The 12,930-nt window shown below is 39.4% G+C and overlaps 1 protein-coding gene across 1 annotated transcript in view; it reads right to left on the minus strand.

The window, feature by feature from the left end:
• The window catches only part of LOC110058803 (hemicentin-1-like), a 58,756-nt gene extending 47,816 nt beyond the window's left edge, over positions 1 to 10,940 (minus strand). Inside the window, exons 1-10 of the mRNA XM_020765461.2 lie at positions 10,434 to 10,940; positions 10,218 to 10,284; positions 6,456 to 6,540; positions 4,965 to 5,003; positions 4,205 to 4,537; positions 2,962 to 3,282; positions 2,351 to 2,683; positions 1,528 to 1,833; positions 773 to 1,102; positions 126 to 470 (exon numbers count right to left, since the gene is read on the minus strand). Coding sequence (XP_020621120.2) covers positions 126 to 470; positions 773 to 1,102; positions 1,528 to 1,833; positions 2,351 to 2,683; positions 2,962 to 3,282; positions 4,205 to 4,537; positions 4,965 to 5,003; positions 6,456 to 6,540; positions 10,218 to 10,284; positions 10,434 to 10,471 — 2,197 coding nt within the window. The 5' untranslated portion in view covers positions 10,472 to 10,940. The remainder of the gene's footprint in view (positions 1 to 125; positions 471 to 772; positions 1,103 to 1,527; positions 1,834 to 2,350; positions 2,684 to 2,961; positions 3,283 to 4,204; positions 4,538 to 4,964; positions 5,004 to 6,455; positions 6,541 to 10,217; positions 10,285 to 10,433) is intronic.
• Positions 10,941 to 12,930: the final 1,990 nt, after the last annotated feature.

Consider the following 12,930-nt stretch of genomic DNA (forward strand, 5'->3'; position numbering starts at 1 on the left):
CCGACATATTTAGGCTAATTTGCATAGGAACACAAAGCCCATAACGGGGCAGAAGCCAAGCCGGATTTAAACGTGTTTGTGAGAAGATTGGATTCAGTATAGCAGCTGAAAACCTTACCACGTACCTAATATAGTAATGGCGGATGCTATTCTGTCTTCTCCACCGGTGTTGGTAGCAACACATTCGTATTGACCAGCATTCTCCGCGAGCATCTGCCAGATATTGAGGCGAGAACCGTCAGGTATGTCTGTTATAGCATATTGTCCTCCTCTCGACCCTGAGATCACATCGCGGCCGTTCCATCGCCAGTTTATTACTGGACGAGGAGTCCCGCGGGCTACGCAATCTATAGATACGTCTGATCCCGAGAGCACGTGTAAACTGTCCCCAATCTCAATGGCAATCTTCGTAATCCCTTTAATTGACTCGATAGAGCTGTTTCCAAACTGAATTTGAGCGCTGCTTTCACCTAAAAAAGTAAAAGTTGAGTCGACATTCAAATAGATTGTTGAAAAAGGTAAGTCGTTTTACCAGCCTAATAAATGCTGTGATGTCCGTTTTGAGGCAGAAGGTGACTCGAGTTATGGCGAGTTATTATTTACAAATCATTTCCCTTTACTAAGCTATATAACAGCTTTTTGAGTAGCAAGCTCTAGCCTATGTGAAAATGTGACATCAAATGAAAGCCGAACGGTTAACTTGAAACTTTTTGCTGGAAAATAGTTAGTTTACATCCCACCTTACCATCATTACATCAATATTTGTCCTTACCTATGACCCTGAAAAACGAAGACGCGTTGGCACTGCCTGCACTGTTACTCGCCGTACACGACACCTGGCCTGTATCCTGCAGTTGTATTGGGTCCACAATCAGCCAGTTGGAGCGAGTGTCAACCAAGAACCGTCCAGATGTCTTCAGCAATCGATCGTTCAGAAACCAAGACACTTCGGGTGTCGGAAATCCACGAACTGGACACACAAGACGAACGATCATTCCTTCAACTACCCGCAAATACTGCCCAATCTTGACGACTACTTCTTCGATCTCTTTACGGCCAATAACAAGTCCCGTCGATGTTTCTATTAGCGGCTTCTCACCGGCTAGACCAAAAACAAGAGTAACAAAAATTGACATGTGGTTAATGATCGGGGCTACATGAAATACTGACCTCATTAAACCGTGCTCTTAAACACTTGTTACTAACATCAATCAGCTTTCAAAAATTAAAAGAAAATAATTTCCAAAGAAATTTCTGTGCAGTTTCTGCGGCCATTGTCGCTTGAATGTTTGAGAAGGTGTTGTTTGCAGCACTCGTCCTTCACCCATGTCACAAAGGGGGTTAACATAGTATATGATCTACGGTACTCAGTAGAAGAATGCCTTATCCAGTTCAATCGACTTTGTTGATTGGTTTCCATATACTTTCAAGAGCCGCTACAATTATGTATACATTTTGATATTTTGATCTCTTCTCACAGTCTCTCAAATAAAGAAATCAGAATCAATCTTTTACTGACGAACTTACCAATGACACGAAATTCGCTGTTGTAGCTGAATCGACCAGCCCTGTTCACTGCCTCACAGGTGAACGTGCCCGAGTCCTCAGTTTTGGCATTTTTGATCGTCAGTATACTCCCATTGACAGACAGGTCTTCACCATCTTTCAGCCATTTTACTGTCGGAGTTGGTAGCCCGGATGTAGGGCACGTGATCACCACATTAGCACCGGCCAACAAAGTAAGTTCGTCACCAATTTTTGCTTCAACAACGTCCAGGTTTTCCAGTGAAGTTATTTTCCGGTTGGAGTGTTTTATTCTAGGAGGTTTGGGAGCTATGAAAAAAAGAAAGGCAAATAAAGTGTAAAGATGAAAATATGTGCGAAAATTAAAAATGTCTTCTGTCTTAGAGATCACAAAAAAGGGATACGTTTGAAAAACTGCGCAATGGTTCTTACGAGTCCAGATTAGGCTGTAGTCTTACACCTTGAATTCATATGACCCTATCCGTTGCGTAATTTTTTGTCCAGCGACAACAATACCCTCAAACCAGGCTCTGCTACTCACTGTTGAAAACGAAACAGTTGCATGACATTTGTGAACAACGTGGAGATAATTCATCAAGTTACATGTAAGGTAAATAATCTCAGAGAATCAACTTTGTAACTGATCAGTGCACAAAAAGGTCGATAAGAAGATCAATTTTATCCAATATCAGCCAATACAAAAACTGTATTACAATATTACCCAAGTAATGGACCGGGTAAAGCTTCTATCATTAAGTCCCAAACAGAAACAGCTTTACGATAAATATGTGATCCATGCCACGATGATGGAATGCGGATAACTTACGTAAAATATTGATAATTGAAGACTCCGAGTCCCGTCCGACATTGTTACTGGCCGTGCAGGTATAAACCCCCGAGTCTTCAACTCCAGGATCACTGATAATTAGGCTTGAGTTGTCTTTACTTAGTATAACATCATCCCTGAAGCCGGAATCCTTTCCTTGAATTTTCCAACTGACAGCCGGGGCTGGATCCATTGTGGCCACACAGCGCACTGTTATCTGGGTCTCGGAGATGACAGTGAGTTTGGACCCAACGTATATTTCGACTTCGGGGAGCCCTTCTTCTACGAATCGTAAATCCCTTGCACCATGTTTTATGCGAGGTGGGTTCAAATCTTTAAGAAAATGAAAAGGACTTATTTTTTCAGTAACAGTAAAGAGGTCCCTTCTTATACATCATGCACATCCACATAAAACGGTTTAAGTCTCCTACAATGGACATTATCATATTACTCATCTGTGTAGCCCATAACTTGGCATATCTTACTCGAATGTCATTACGTGAGATACCGTATTCAACTAATTTCAAGATTCCGGAGGCATTATCATGATGCAAAAAGAAACTGAAATGACAAAACATATGTTGGGTAAGAAGTTTGAAGATTTGCCACACCTTTAACTCGAACAGTCGACTTTTCACTGACTTTCCCTCTGGCGGCCCTGGCGTTACATTCATATTCCAACGCGTATCTTTTGTCGATGTCTGTTATCACAAGATCGTTTCCGACTCTTTGTGCATTTCCAATGTTGACAGGCCTTCCCTGGCTAGTCCAGAAAACGATAAAACTGACCGCACTCTCCACGGGACAGCGGATTGTAAGCTTTGTTCCAGGGTAAACTGTGACTTCACTTCCTATCGTGATCTCGGCCACTTTATCATTGGGTCCAAATGAGAAGTCACCTTCGGCTTTGAGTATTGTGGGCAAAGATGCAGCTAGAGGAGAAGAAGATATCAAAAATAGATATTAGACTTGTCATTCCGCTGTGGCATACCATGAAATATCCCACGAGTAACTTAGAATTTTCTCAGTATACATACGAGCGTGCATACCAAGAAAATACAAGTGACAAGTGGGTTATTCCATGGTATAGCGCGAGACAGCGTTGCATAACTAATTTATACCATGCCACAGAAAATACAGTGGCCAACACGGCAATCAATGCGACACACGCGCGGCGCATGATGGGAAGGTTGGTTGTAATACCGTCGAATATACAACGGCTTTCCTGTATTTTGATTGGCTGTATTTCTATGGCATGGTATTAAGTGGCGTAGAAAAAGCTACTACATCACTTGTGGGTAATGATGAAAACATAAGGCTACGTTTTGCAAGATCGTAATAAGCTCCGAATCAGCGGGACATCCACAGTCAAACCCTACGTGATCAATTGAACATTTTATGTTAAAAAAAACTAGTCCATTCGGGCATGTGTTGTTTATAATGATTCTAAGTTTTGAAAGTAATTCCGCGGATGCGACACTCAAATGTAAGCTTTGAGCAATGTTTTCACGTGGCGGTGTTCAAGTTGTTGAAAAAGGTTGTTCTAACTTTCTGGTCTCAGGATAAAACATATATTGAGCAGTACCATATATGGTGTTGTCATAACAAAAAGAGGGAAATCTCATATATACCTTCCCAGTCTCTCTCAGAAGCAGCCACTCGAAAGTGTTGTCGAGCCCATAGGGGAATAGATCGATTAATTAATGGTGATATTATTTACGTTATCGATTATATTTAGTTTCATTACCATTTGTTGTCTTACATTGAGGAAATGTAAGCGTGGTCTGTTTTGTCTATGATACATTGTCTCCCAACAACATTATTTGTAACAAGATTTTATGTTAATATACTTACTAATAATTTTAGCGGTGAACAGGGCCGTGGTGTATCCAGCTTTGTTTGACGCTCTACATGTGTACGTGCCTTCATTAAACCGACCTAACTTACGAATCGTTAAAGTTCCTTCTCTAGCGCCCACTCCACCTCGGAATCTCTCTGTCACAGGAGCCCCATACGATCTGAGCCACTCGATCTTGGTGGGAATACCAGATGGCGAGCTGGCTCTGCATGATACGGCAATTTCGGTTCCTCTTACAGCCCATACTGTTGACCCTACGTCAACGGACAGTCTGCCGACTTTTTTGACTACAAATTTCTTCTGTTCACTGACCACTATCACAGGTGCATCTATGCAGGGACAAAAAAGATTCGATAAGTAAACTCAATTTATCACCGTGAAATTTACTTTTGCACGCGTGCATAGTCAATAGATTTTTGGAAAAGATTCATCTACATTCATTCAGTTATGATTTCATGGTTAAACGAAAATCGCTCCAACCTTTCTTTGTTGGTTCGGTCATTCCTTGATTCCATGGTTTCTTCGTTCCTTCGTTCATTCATTTTGGATTCATTGTTACGTCAATGCTTCCACGAAATTAATCATAAGATCTGACAATGCACGGTAATCAACATTTGAACGGACTTTGTTAGTTTGACGGTTGACCAAAAAATTTTAGGTTAACCGAAGTTTTACAGTTAATCGTTGTGTGAACTGCTTTTTAGCTTTAATAGTAACATAAACGGAATATTTTTAGACACTGCAGCATTCTCTGACCTTCTTCAGGCGTCACCGGACCACTTCCCTCCAAAACGTCTGAAACAAACAATGAAAAAATCACAACTGATACTAAATTTGCTCAAAACAGAGAGAAAACAAGGAAATACTCACACACAAGAAATACAATCCAAAAAAATAAAGAACTCAAATTTACTATGGAGTACCTATTTAATGTATATAAAGGAAAAATATGAGACACGTGTTTACTTTCTCAAATTGTTGGAATTCCCACTAGGCCATTCTAGTAATCAAGCCTTCTTTCACCCTTTTCCCCCGAAGAAAAAAAAATACTCTATTCATTGCCTGCTCTCCTTTTCTCGTGAGCTTTGTGTCATGACTTTGAGATCTAAGTCAGTATTGTAAACGAAACTTAGTTACACCTCTTGAGGTCACGCGGTAAAAAACATGAAAAAACCTTGATTATTTAGTAACTTGTGTTAATAACAACCTTTGGATAACTGATAGTAGGTTTAAGGAGAGGCTAGAGACTGCCAAACCAGCCGAATTAATTATTAAAGGCGCTTTTCGTCAATACTGGATTTCCTGAGATATACACGTGTGTACCTGCGTATGTAGTCGCTACGCCCCGAAGAGAAAGCAATGCTTTAATAAAGTGTGATATTGCCATCTAATGTTTCAAACCATTAACAAAACGGGGCGCTTATAAGATCAAATTGGCAAGAAAGACGCTAATCTTCTCCTTGACCTGGCTCAGGTTGTACAAAAGCCGATTAACCCCGATTACAGATTAGATAACAGCCAAGGTTTAATCTCATTCGTTTCTAAAGCTGTTTTTCTATTGATATCAAGACGAAATTTGATAGCTGCCACCTGCCAAATTTGATCAAATGAGCACGGGCTTACAGGTCGTTCGGACAGTATCATAATTTTTTTGAAAAAAAAAGTTGTATTAGAACGATTCCTGATATATGATCATAGGACCATCGTCAAAAGTTTAAGTTTCCGTCAAAGAGTCAGATTTGTTTTTAAATTACGTCTTACGAAAAAAAGTAAGGAAAAAAGCGCGCTTCATCTTAGCTTCCAATTACGCATGGCCCGACCTCCCAGATGAGGGCCCTGAGGCGAATGACCCTCTCAGCCATCAACGCTCAAATGCAATCAAAAAATGCGCAGCAATGCATCATTCAGAAACACTACAGGCCGTCACCCTCGTTTGCTCAAATACTACGCGAGGGGAAATTTATCGCCGATTTTTGCGCTCCGCTGCTTGCCGTTTAATTTTTCAAACACTGTTTCATTTTGCACCGTAGAAAAATTACGAAAGGAAAGCGACATCGAAAACAAAAGGTAACAAGGTTCAATTAAGTTTTGATGAAAATCCCCTTCTAACACTTTTAAAAGTTTCTTGAAAGATGCGCGTGTTCCTGCTAACCTTCTAAAAATTTTCTTCTTCTTGTTTTTTAATTAATATACGAAGCCCAGAAGAGAACAAACAAACACAAAAACGCTAAAAAAAAAAACCTTTACCATCTTGCTCGGCCGCTCTTCTCTCTCGTACATTGTCACCTTCTAAACCTTGAAATAATGTTGTAAAGGAATAAGGATCATCTGTCTGAAATTTCAAAACACAAAGTTTAGTATAAAATTCATTTAATGCAATTGCCGATCAAAATGCTTGCTTTTTTTTTTTTTTTTTTTTTTTTTTGAGCGATGGGAGAAAATTCCCACATCAACACAGAAACATCGATTTTCTGAACTGATCTTCAAAACATACTAACGAAAAGTATTAAATGTGTACCGTTACATACCCAAAAGCTATAAATGAACGAAGAACAGAAAAAATAAACTTAACAGTGACGTTAATGTTGTAGTAATCTTCAGCGGCTGGATGCAAAGTGAATGGTCGAGTTCGTCAACCGTTGTTGAATAATTTGAGAAGAAAACGTCTCTAATCATTGTATAGTTTAGTCGCTTCTAAAACACAATGTTCCTTTTTTCGTGTTCTATACAACATAGAGGTGAGACAAAGAAAGGTTAAATTACAGAACATACCAGAACGCACCCAGGGCTAATATCTGGGCAATGAGTAATTTATTTGTACATTTAATCTTTTCTTTTTTCCGTTTGTTGTACATTTTTGTGATAGCCGGTTTTTCATAAGAGTATCGGGGCCAGGCATGAAAAATGTGCATTATTCCAGAAAGGAACTGAACAGTGAAAAACCTGTCTGTCAGTAAGTAGGCAAACAACTTCCACTAAAAATGAAAGACAACCAAAATGCTGAAGAAACAGGCTTTGACTTCGGAATAAACAAAGTGGATACAATGAAGCATTAATATTTCAGTCATTTCTGTCAATACATTTCATGGTCTGGAATATTCTGAGAATTTAATTAATCTGCTAAGTATAGGCAAAGACAAACAGTAGATGATAACCCCAATGCTAAGTCAAAATATGTTTTACTAAGCCAGGAAAACCGGGCAGACATGATCAGTATTTGCTGCAAGAGATCTTCAATTCAATAAGTTTCTACCACTTTATGGGCCCTTTATGCAATACTACAACAACGCTTTTTGAGCCCATCCTGCAATCAAGCCCAAATAAACTTGCTTAGTAGATTACCAGGTCACAAAAGAAACCGAGAAAACATAAGGATGGACAGCAGGAATGTCTGGGAGCTGCAATTGCGACCCGGATATCTTACGTGCCGACAGTCCGTAAATAGTTGTATATAATGTTCCTGAATGTTCGATGTTTGAGGTAATTTAATGCAAATAAGACAATAATAGGTCATGCATGCACGTGTAACTATTACACAGCAATTGGAATAATTTCAACTACTCGGACTATTTTCTCGAAACCTAAACGTAAAGCCATAGGTATAAGCTTTGTTCAGTAAATTTTGAATAGGTCAGTGCAAATTCATACAAAATAGTTATCAGGTAATAACTGATACTGAGGTCCGATATGCGTTTTTAATGCCCTCGTTTACGTAAAAATAATGGTTTTTTGTACTTTGCACTGTAGGTCCGCCATATGGGACTTCTTGCCTAAAACATATCAAGTATCTAAATAATGAAGAAATGGGCGCCTTTCAAGCAAATATCTCGCTTCAAACATCTGTATCATTTAATAAGAACTGTACTTAGTCTTCATTAAGAAGAATTTATATTTCATCGTCATGTTTTATCCACGGCGGTTGATAGCTATGTACAGTAATGTCGAAGTAATTACAAAGAGAAGGATCTGATGGTTAAAGTAATAAGGTAAATTAAGTAGAACAGGCACAAGCATTTAAGATAGGATAAGATCAATTTTAGATCAGGAGTTAAGAAGAAGTTTTTCTAATTGATTTAGGATAGTTCAGAATGACTGAACCACGATACATTAGAGGGACCCCATTCGGAGGAGTCTAAGTATCCCACATCCCGTTAATTTTGGCCTAAAAATCCCATTAATTTCAGTTGCAAAAATTAACGTTTTTCCTAGCCTCTTCCAGGCGTTATAAAGTTAGTTAACTTAACGCCTGGTAAAGGCTACGTTTTTCGTACTCGATATCCCATTTTATCTGATCCAAATATCCAGTATCCCGTTAATTTTCTACCTAAATGTGTGACATTAATGTGTGGTATAAATTAGCAAGTAATTTTAGTATTGTAAGTTATGCTAGCATTGTAAGTAGAGTAAGTATCGCAAGCGATGTTACCGTATTGTGAACAAGGTCGCTATTGTTAGCGATGTTAGTTTTGTAAGTAATGTTAGTATTGCCAGTAATGTTAGTTTTGTAAGTAATGCGTATTCCAATAAAAATAATGACCCTTAAAAAAAAAGGAAAAAAGAACGTATTTCAGTCAGGGCCGTAAGTTTCCGGTCAGCTACAATTTATTTGCAACAAAATGTGTATGCGAGTGCATTTCTATCAGATATCTTGGATGTTCTGAAGCACACGAACCTACAACAGTGTGTAATATACGCTTAAATATTTAAGCTTTCAAACGCCAAGGAGAAGTACTTCAAACGCAAACAAAGCCTTCGAACAGTACAGTATCGGAAGTTATCGTAGGAATTTATTACAATCGATCGAAAACAATACGTATTTGTCAGCGGTTGATGCGATTTCAGCAATTTATCACCAGCAAATTGAGACCATTCATGAAACATTTGTATCGATAGACTAAACTGCAATAGAACTTTTTAGCCCGGGCGATTTGTTTTCCCATTACAGACCATGCCGCGGATGTTCTCTAGAAAATTGCTTTTTTTTTTTTTAATCCAGGCTAGAAATTACTCCTTCATGAACGCGCGACTATTTGAAAATTTGACAGCAAGAATTCTCAAGAGTATCATCACATGGTCTGAAATAGGACAACAAACCGCCCAAGCTGAAAAGGTCTAATATCTGCCAACCCATCATCTGAAAAAAGGTTTCCTCACTGAAAAGTTTCAACGTAGACCTATGCATTTATATGTACTCTTTTGTGTAGAAACAGTAAGTCTGTCCTTTGGAATTGTTAATTCCTGTTGTGTGTGTCTATGATACTGGTTCTTTTTCTCTCCTTCTGACATCTAGCCAACTAAAAGCGGAAGCTATTTGAGCGCAAGCATTTGGCTGAAACTGACAAACTATTAAATATCCCAAATAACATTACGGCTGGTACAACCTGTGATAAACTTTGAATAAAGTTATCAGAAATATTGTCAAAAAACAAATTATTAGGATGTGAGCCTCAATGCACAGGATGTTTAACTCTGATTTGGACCTCACACAACTAAAACTCTGGCCAGCATGTCACCATTGTGACACTATCACTGATACTTGAAGGACGAAATGAAAAAAGTTGACAACAAACAGTAATATCATTACCGTCACACGGCAGCTATCTTTCTAATCTTCTGGGTCCCGCAAAGAAAATAGAGATTAAAATCTTCCAAAATCTATCAGGCTGGCACATAAACGCTATAAATATTTGGATTTTAAAACAGTGAGCGCGTGTTGCTCTGATCTGCCTTTCCTCGCCTGTCCTGCGGAAATTAAGCTCATTTAAATGAGAAGGTATTCTTCGTAGATTGTGGTTCAAGTTCTCGACCCAAAAAAACTTATAACATCTCTGGCAGATAAACACACTACTTCACTTGTCACGAAACCAGACATACGTCTACAAAAATAACTTGAGCGCGATGTACACAAGCCTTTAGAGTAGTAAAACGGTCGTCATATCTTAAATTGGCAAATTACCACAATAATAATCATGGTATGTGGACGTAACAAGCACAAGAATTCAAACTGACCTCCTGTTGTCCTGAGCGTATAACGCAACTGAAGACGACGAGAAAGATAAGAACACATGTTGGGATTCTAATGGCAAGAAAGGAAAGAAGAAGGTTACAAATCAACGCCACATCACTCTCATCAGCGATTAGAACAGAAGTGCAGCGTTCCGCGTCGCCATGTATCGCATCAATCGTGGCCTTACAGCACCAGATAAAACACGGAATGTTTCCTACCTGTAGACAGTTCGGCTTATCCTCAAATACTGCCTCATATTCTGTGATGTGTCCGCAAATTGCTCCGCGAAAATTCGAAATTATTCGCGGAGTTCTGCCGTGCTATTTAGCTCGAGTTACGAAACTCCGCACCTCAAGCTGTCAGTTCGATTTCCTGTTGAATTCCGCAGCGAAATTACAGCGAACACATGCGAAATGTTCGCCGTCTTAAAACTTTCCTAGCGCAGTTCACCGCGGCCATGCTCATTACGACACAACACTCGCTTTCAGTGATCTGATCCGTTGAAAATAAAATTCTTGGCATTTGCGGTAGTGACAAGGAGATTCCACCCAAGCACTTGTAATACGATGCGCGCTCATTTAGAAGCTGCTGTTCACCAGCTTGTCAAATAAAACATAACGCTTATCTGGAACTCTTCATTTCCAGAGAACCCCTGTTGATATTGCTTCTTTTGCAAAACTCTGTCAGGTTGAAAAAGTTGCTGCGTTCGTGATGACATTATTATGATTGCATTTAATCTGTTGTATTCAAGGTTATTTCGGTGTCGAAGGTCAAATCAATCATTTGTTATCTCAGTGGCTGGCAGCATCTGCAGCCACAGCTTACAGACTCAGAGATTTTTTTTCGTTCCCGACAGAAAGGAGAACGAGTCAACAATGATCCTTGTCTTCGGAAGTTTTGAACTTTCTTCGAAGAATCTCGGTTATTCGTGATTAATTCCTTAAAGTGAACGGTACATATAAATTTTGTCATTACTTGTTTATTCCAAAAACATCTCTATCTCAGACTTTTGTGTAAACAGGAATTAGAAAATACAATAGTTTACATATAAATGTTCTTGTAGGTTATAACCTGAACTAAAAACTGTACCGGATGAATTTTGTAAAGTGGCAACGCAAGTATTTACAAACTAAAGGAAGATGTGCTCAAATTGAAAAATCAATTCTCTCTCCTAGCTTGACCTACGCTTTTTTGCGGCCTATCTTTGGTGTCGTCGGGTTTGGGCGTGGTGAGGTGTGTAGTGATAAATATTTTATGTTTCCGGGTGTCTACAGCACTCCTGCTGAGAATGACTGGACTGAAATGTTGCCAGTAGGTCCCAGGACTCTGTGTGATTCAACGTCATTGTTGTAATATTGGAAAACAATAGCTTCCGTGACCCTTCCGTGGGGCAATTCAAAGAATCTGGTCAGCTTTCCCTGAAGTTAATCTTGTGGAGTCAAACAGGAAGTATTATTAACTAAGTATTATTAAAAATGACCGACTCGACAATTTTCCACACATTAGCTTGTGTTTGCCTGGCTCAGCTATTAAAAAAGAAGATCGCCGTAAATCATCCACCCTCTCAGGGTCTCTGAGCTTCTCTTGTTCTCTCACTCCAGGCGAAAGGGAGGAACAAGACCCGGGGATGAACGAAGGTTGTTGGACTATTTCATTCCCGGGGTTTTATGTCTCACAGTCGCTTGATACATCTACCGTGTATGTACATGCGCTTGTTTAATGATATTTTAACGGGAAGCTTTCTCACCCGTAGGTGATCTACAGAAAGGTCCCGATCCAAAATAACATTAAATTATTAAAATATAAATACACAAATTAAAAAAATATATTAAAAATACAAAAGTAAATCATAGACTAATAGATTTAAAAAAATTACTTTTAAACTGACATATGGTGTCAGAGTTCTTCAAGTCACTGTCCAAGGCATTCCAGTCTTTAAAGGCATGATAACAAGTTCTCTGTTTACCCCAGTTCCGTTTTACTGTTGGAAGTCTAAGATGATCTTTGGAGCGAGTGTTATATCTATGGACATCGCTATTTCTAGATAATTCCGATTTGTGAGAAGTAATTCCATTCACACATTTATAAACATACAAGCAGCGATGGAAGTGCCTGCGTTGATTTAAATTTAACCAGCCAAGCTGACTGAGAGCATCGGTTGCAGAAGAATACAATGGTTTAATGGCATGACGTTCGGCCTTTCCTTCTCCGCCCCCCTGCACACGCCAACCGTCCTTGCCATGTGCCAAGGATCGTCACTTGGTCGTATATTATGAAACAAAGGAACAAAATGATAGGGACATACAGCACAGGCATGATGTAGCTTAGCCTGCGTTGCAGCCGGACGTGTCATAGAATCCCCGATATAGTATATACCGGCGGTTTAGACTGTCTGTGACGCAGGCTAGATGTAGCTGAGAATTGACTGGAAAGAAGGGCCGAGAATCATCCTGCTGCGGCCAGATCCTTCTCCGCCCTTCCTTCCAGCCGGAGCCTTTTCACAGACTACAAAATTTACTGATAGCTGAGAATTGGGCTGTAATTGTATCTCATAGCTCCAGCCGGATTCCCACATTCTCTTATCCTTTCCCACCCCTCCCCTCTTACCACATTTTTCTCCCACTGCTCTTTGCGAGTGTAGTTTGTTTCCGCTATTGGAGATTACAGTTAATACTTTTCAAAGGGTTGATCCTCGTCTTAAGAAAACTTTGTCTT

The sequence above is a fragment of the Orbicella faveolata genome, unplaced genomic scaffold (assembly GCF_042242905.1).
Source record: "Orbicella faveolata isolate gen_17 unplaced genomic scaffold, um_ofav_v1 contig_26, whole genome shotgun sequence".
NCBI classification, from domain to species: Eukaryota; Metazoa; Cnidaria; class Anthozoa; order Scleractinia; family Merulinidae; genus Orbicella; species Orbicella faveolata.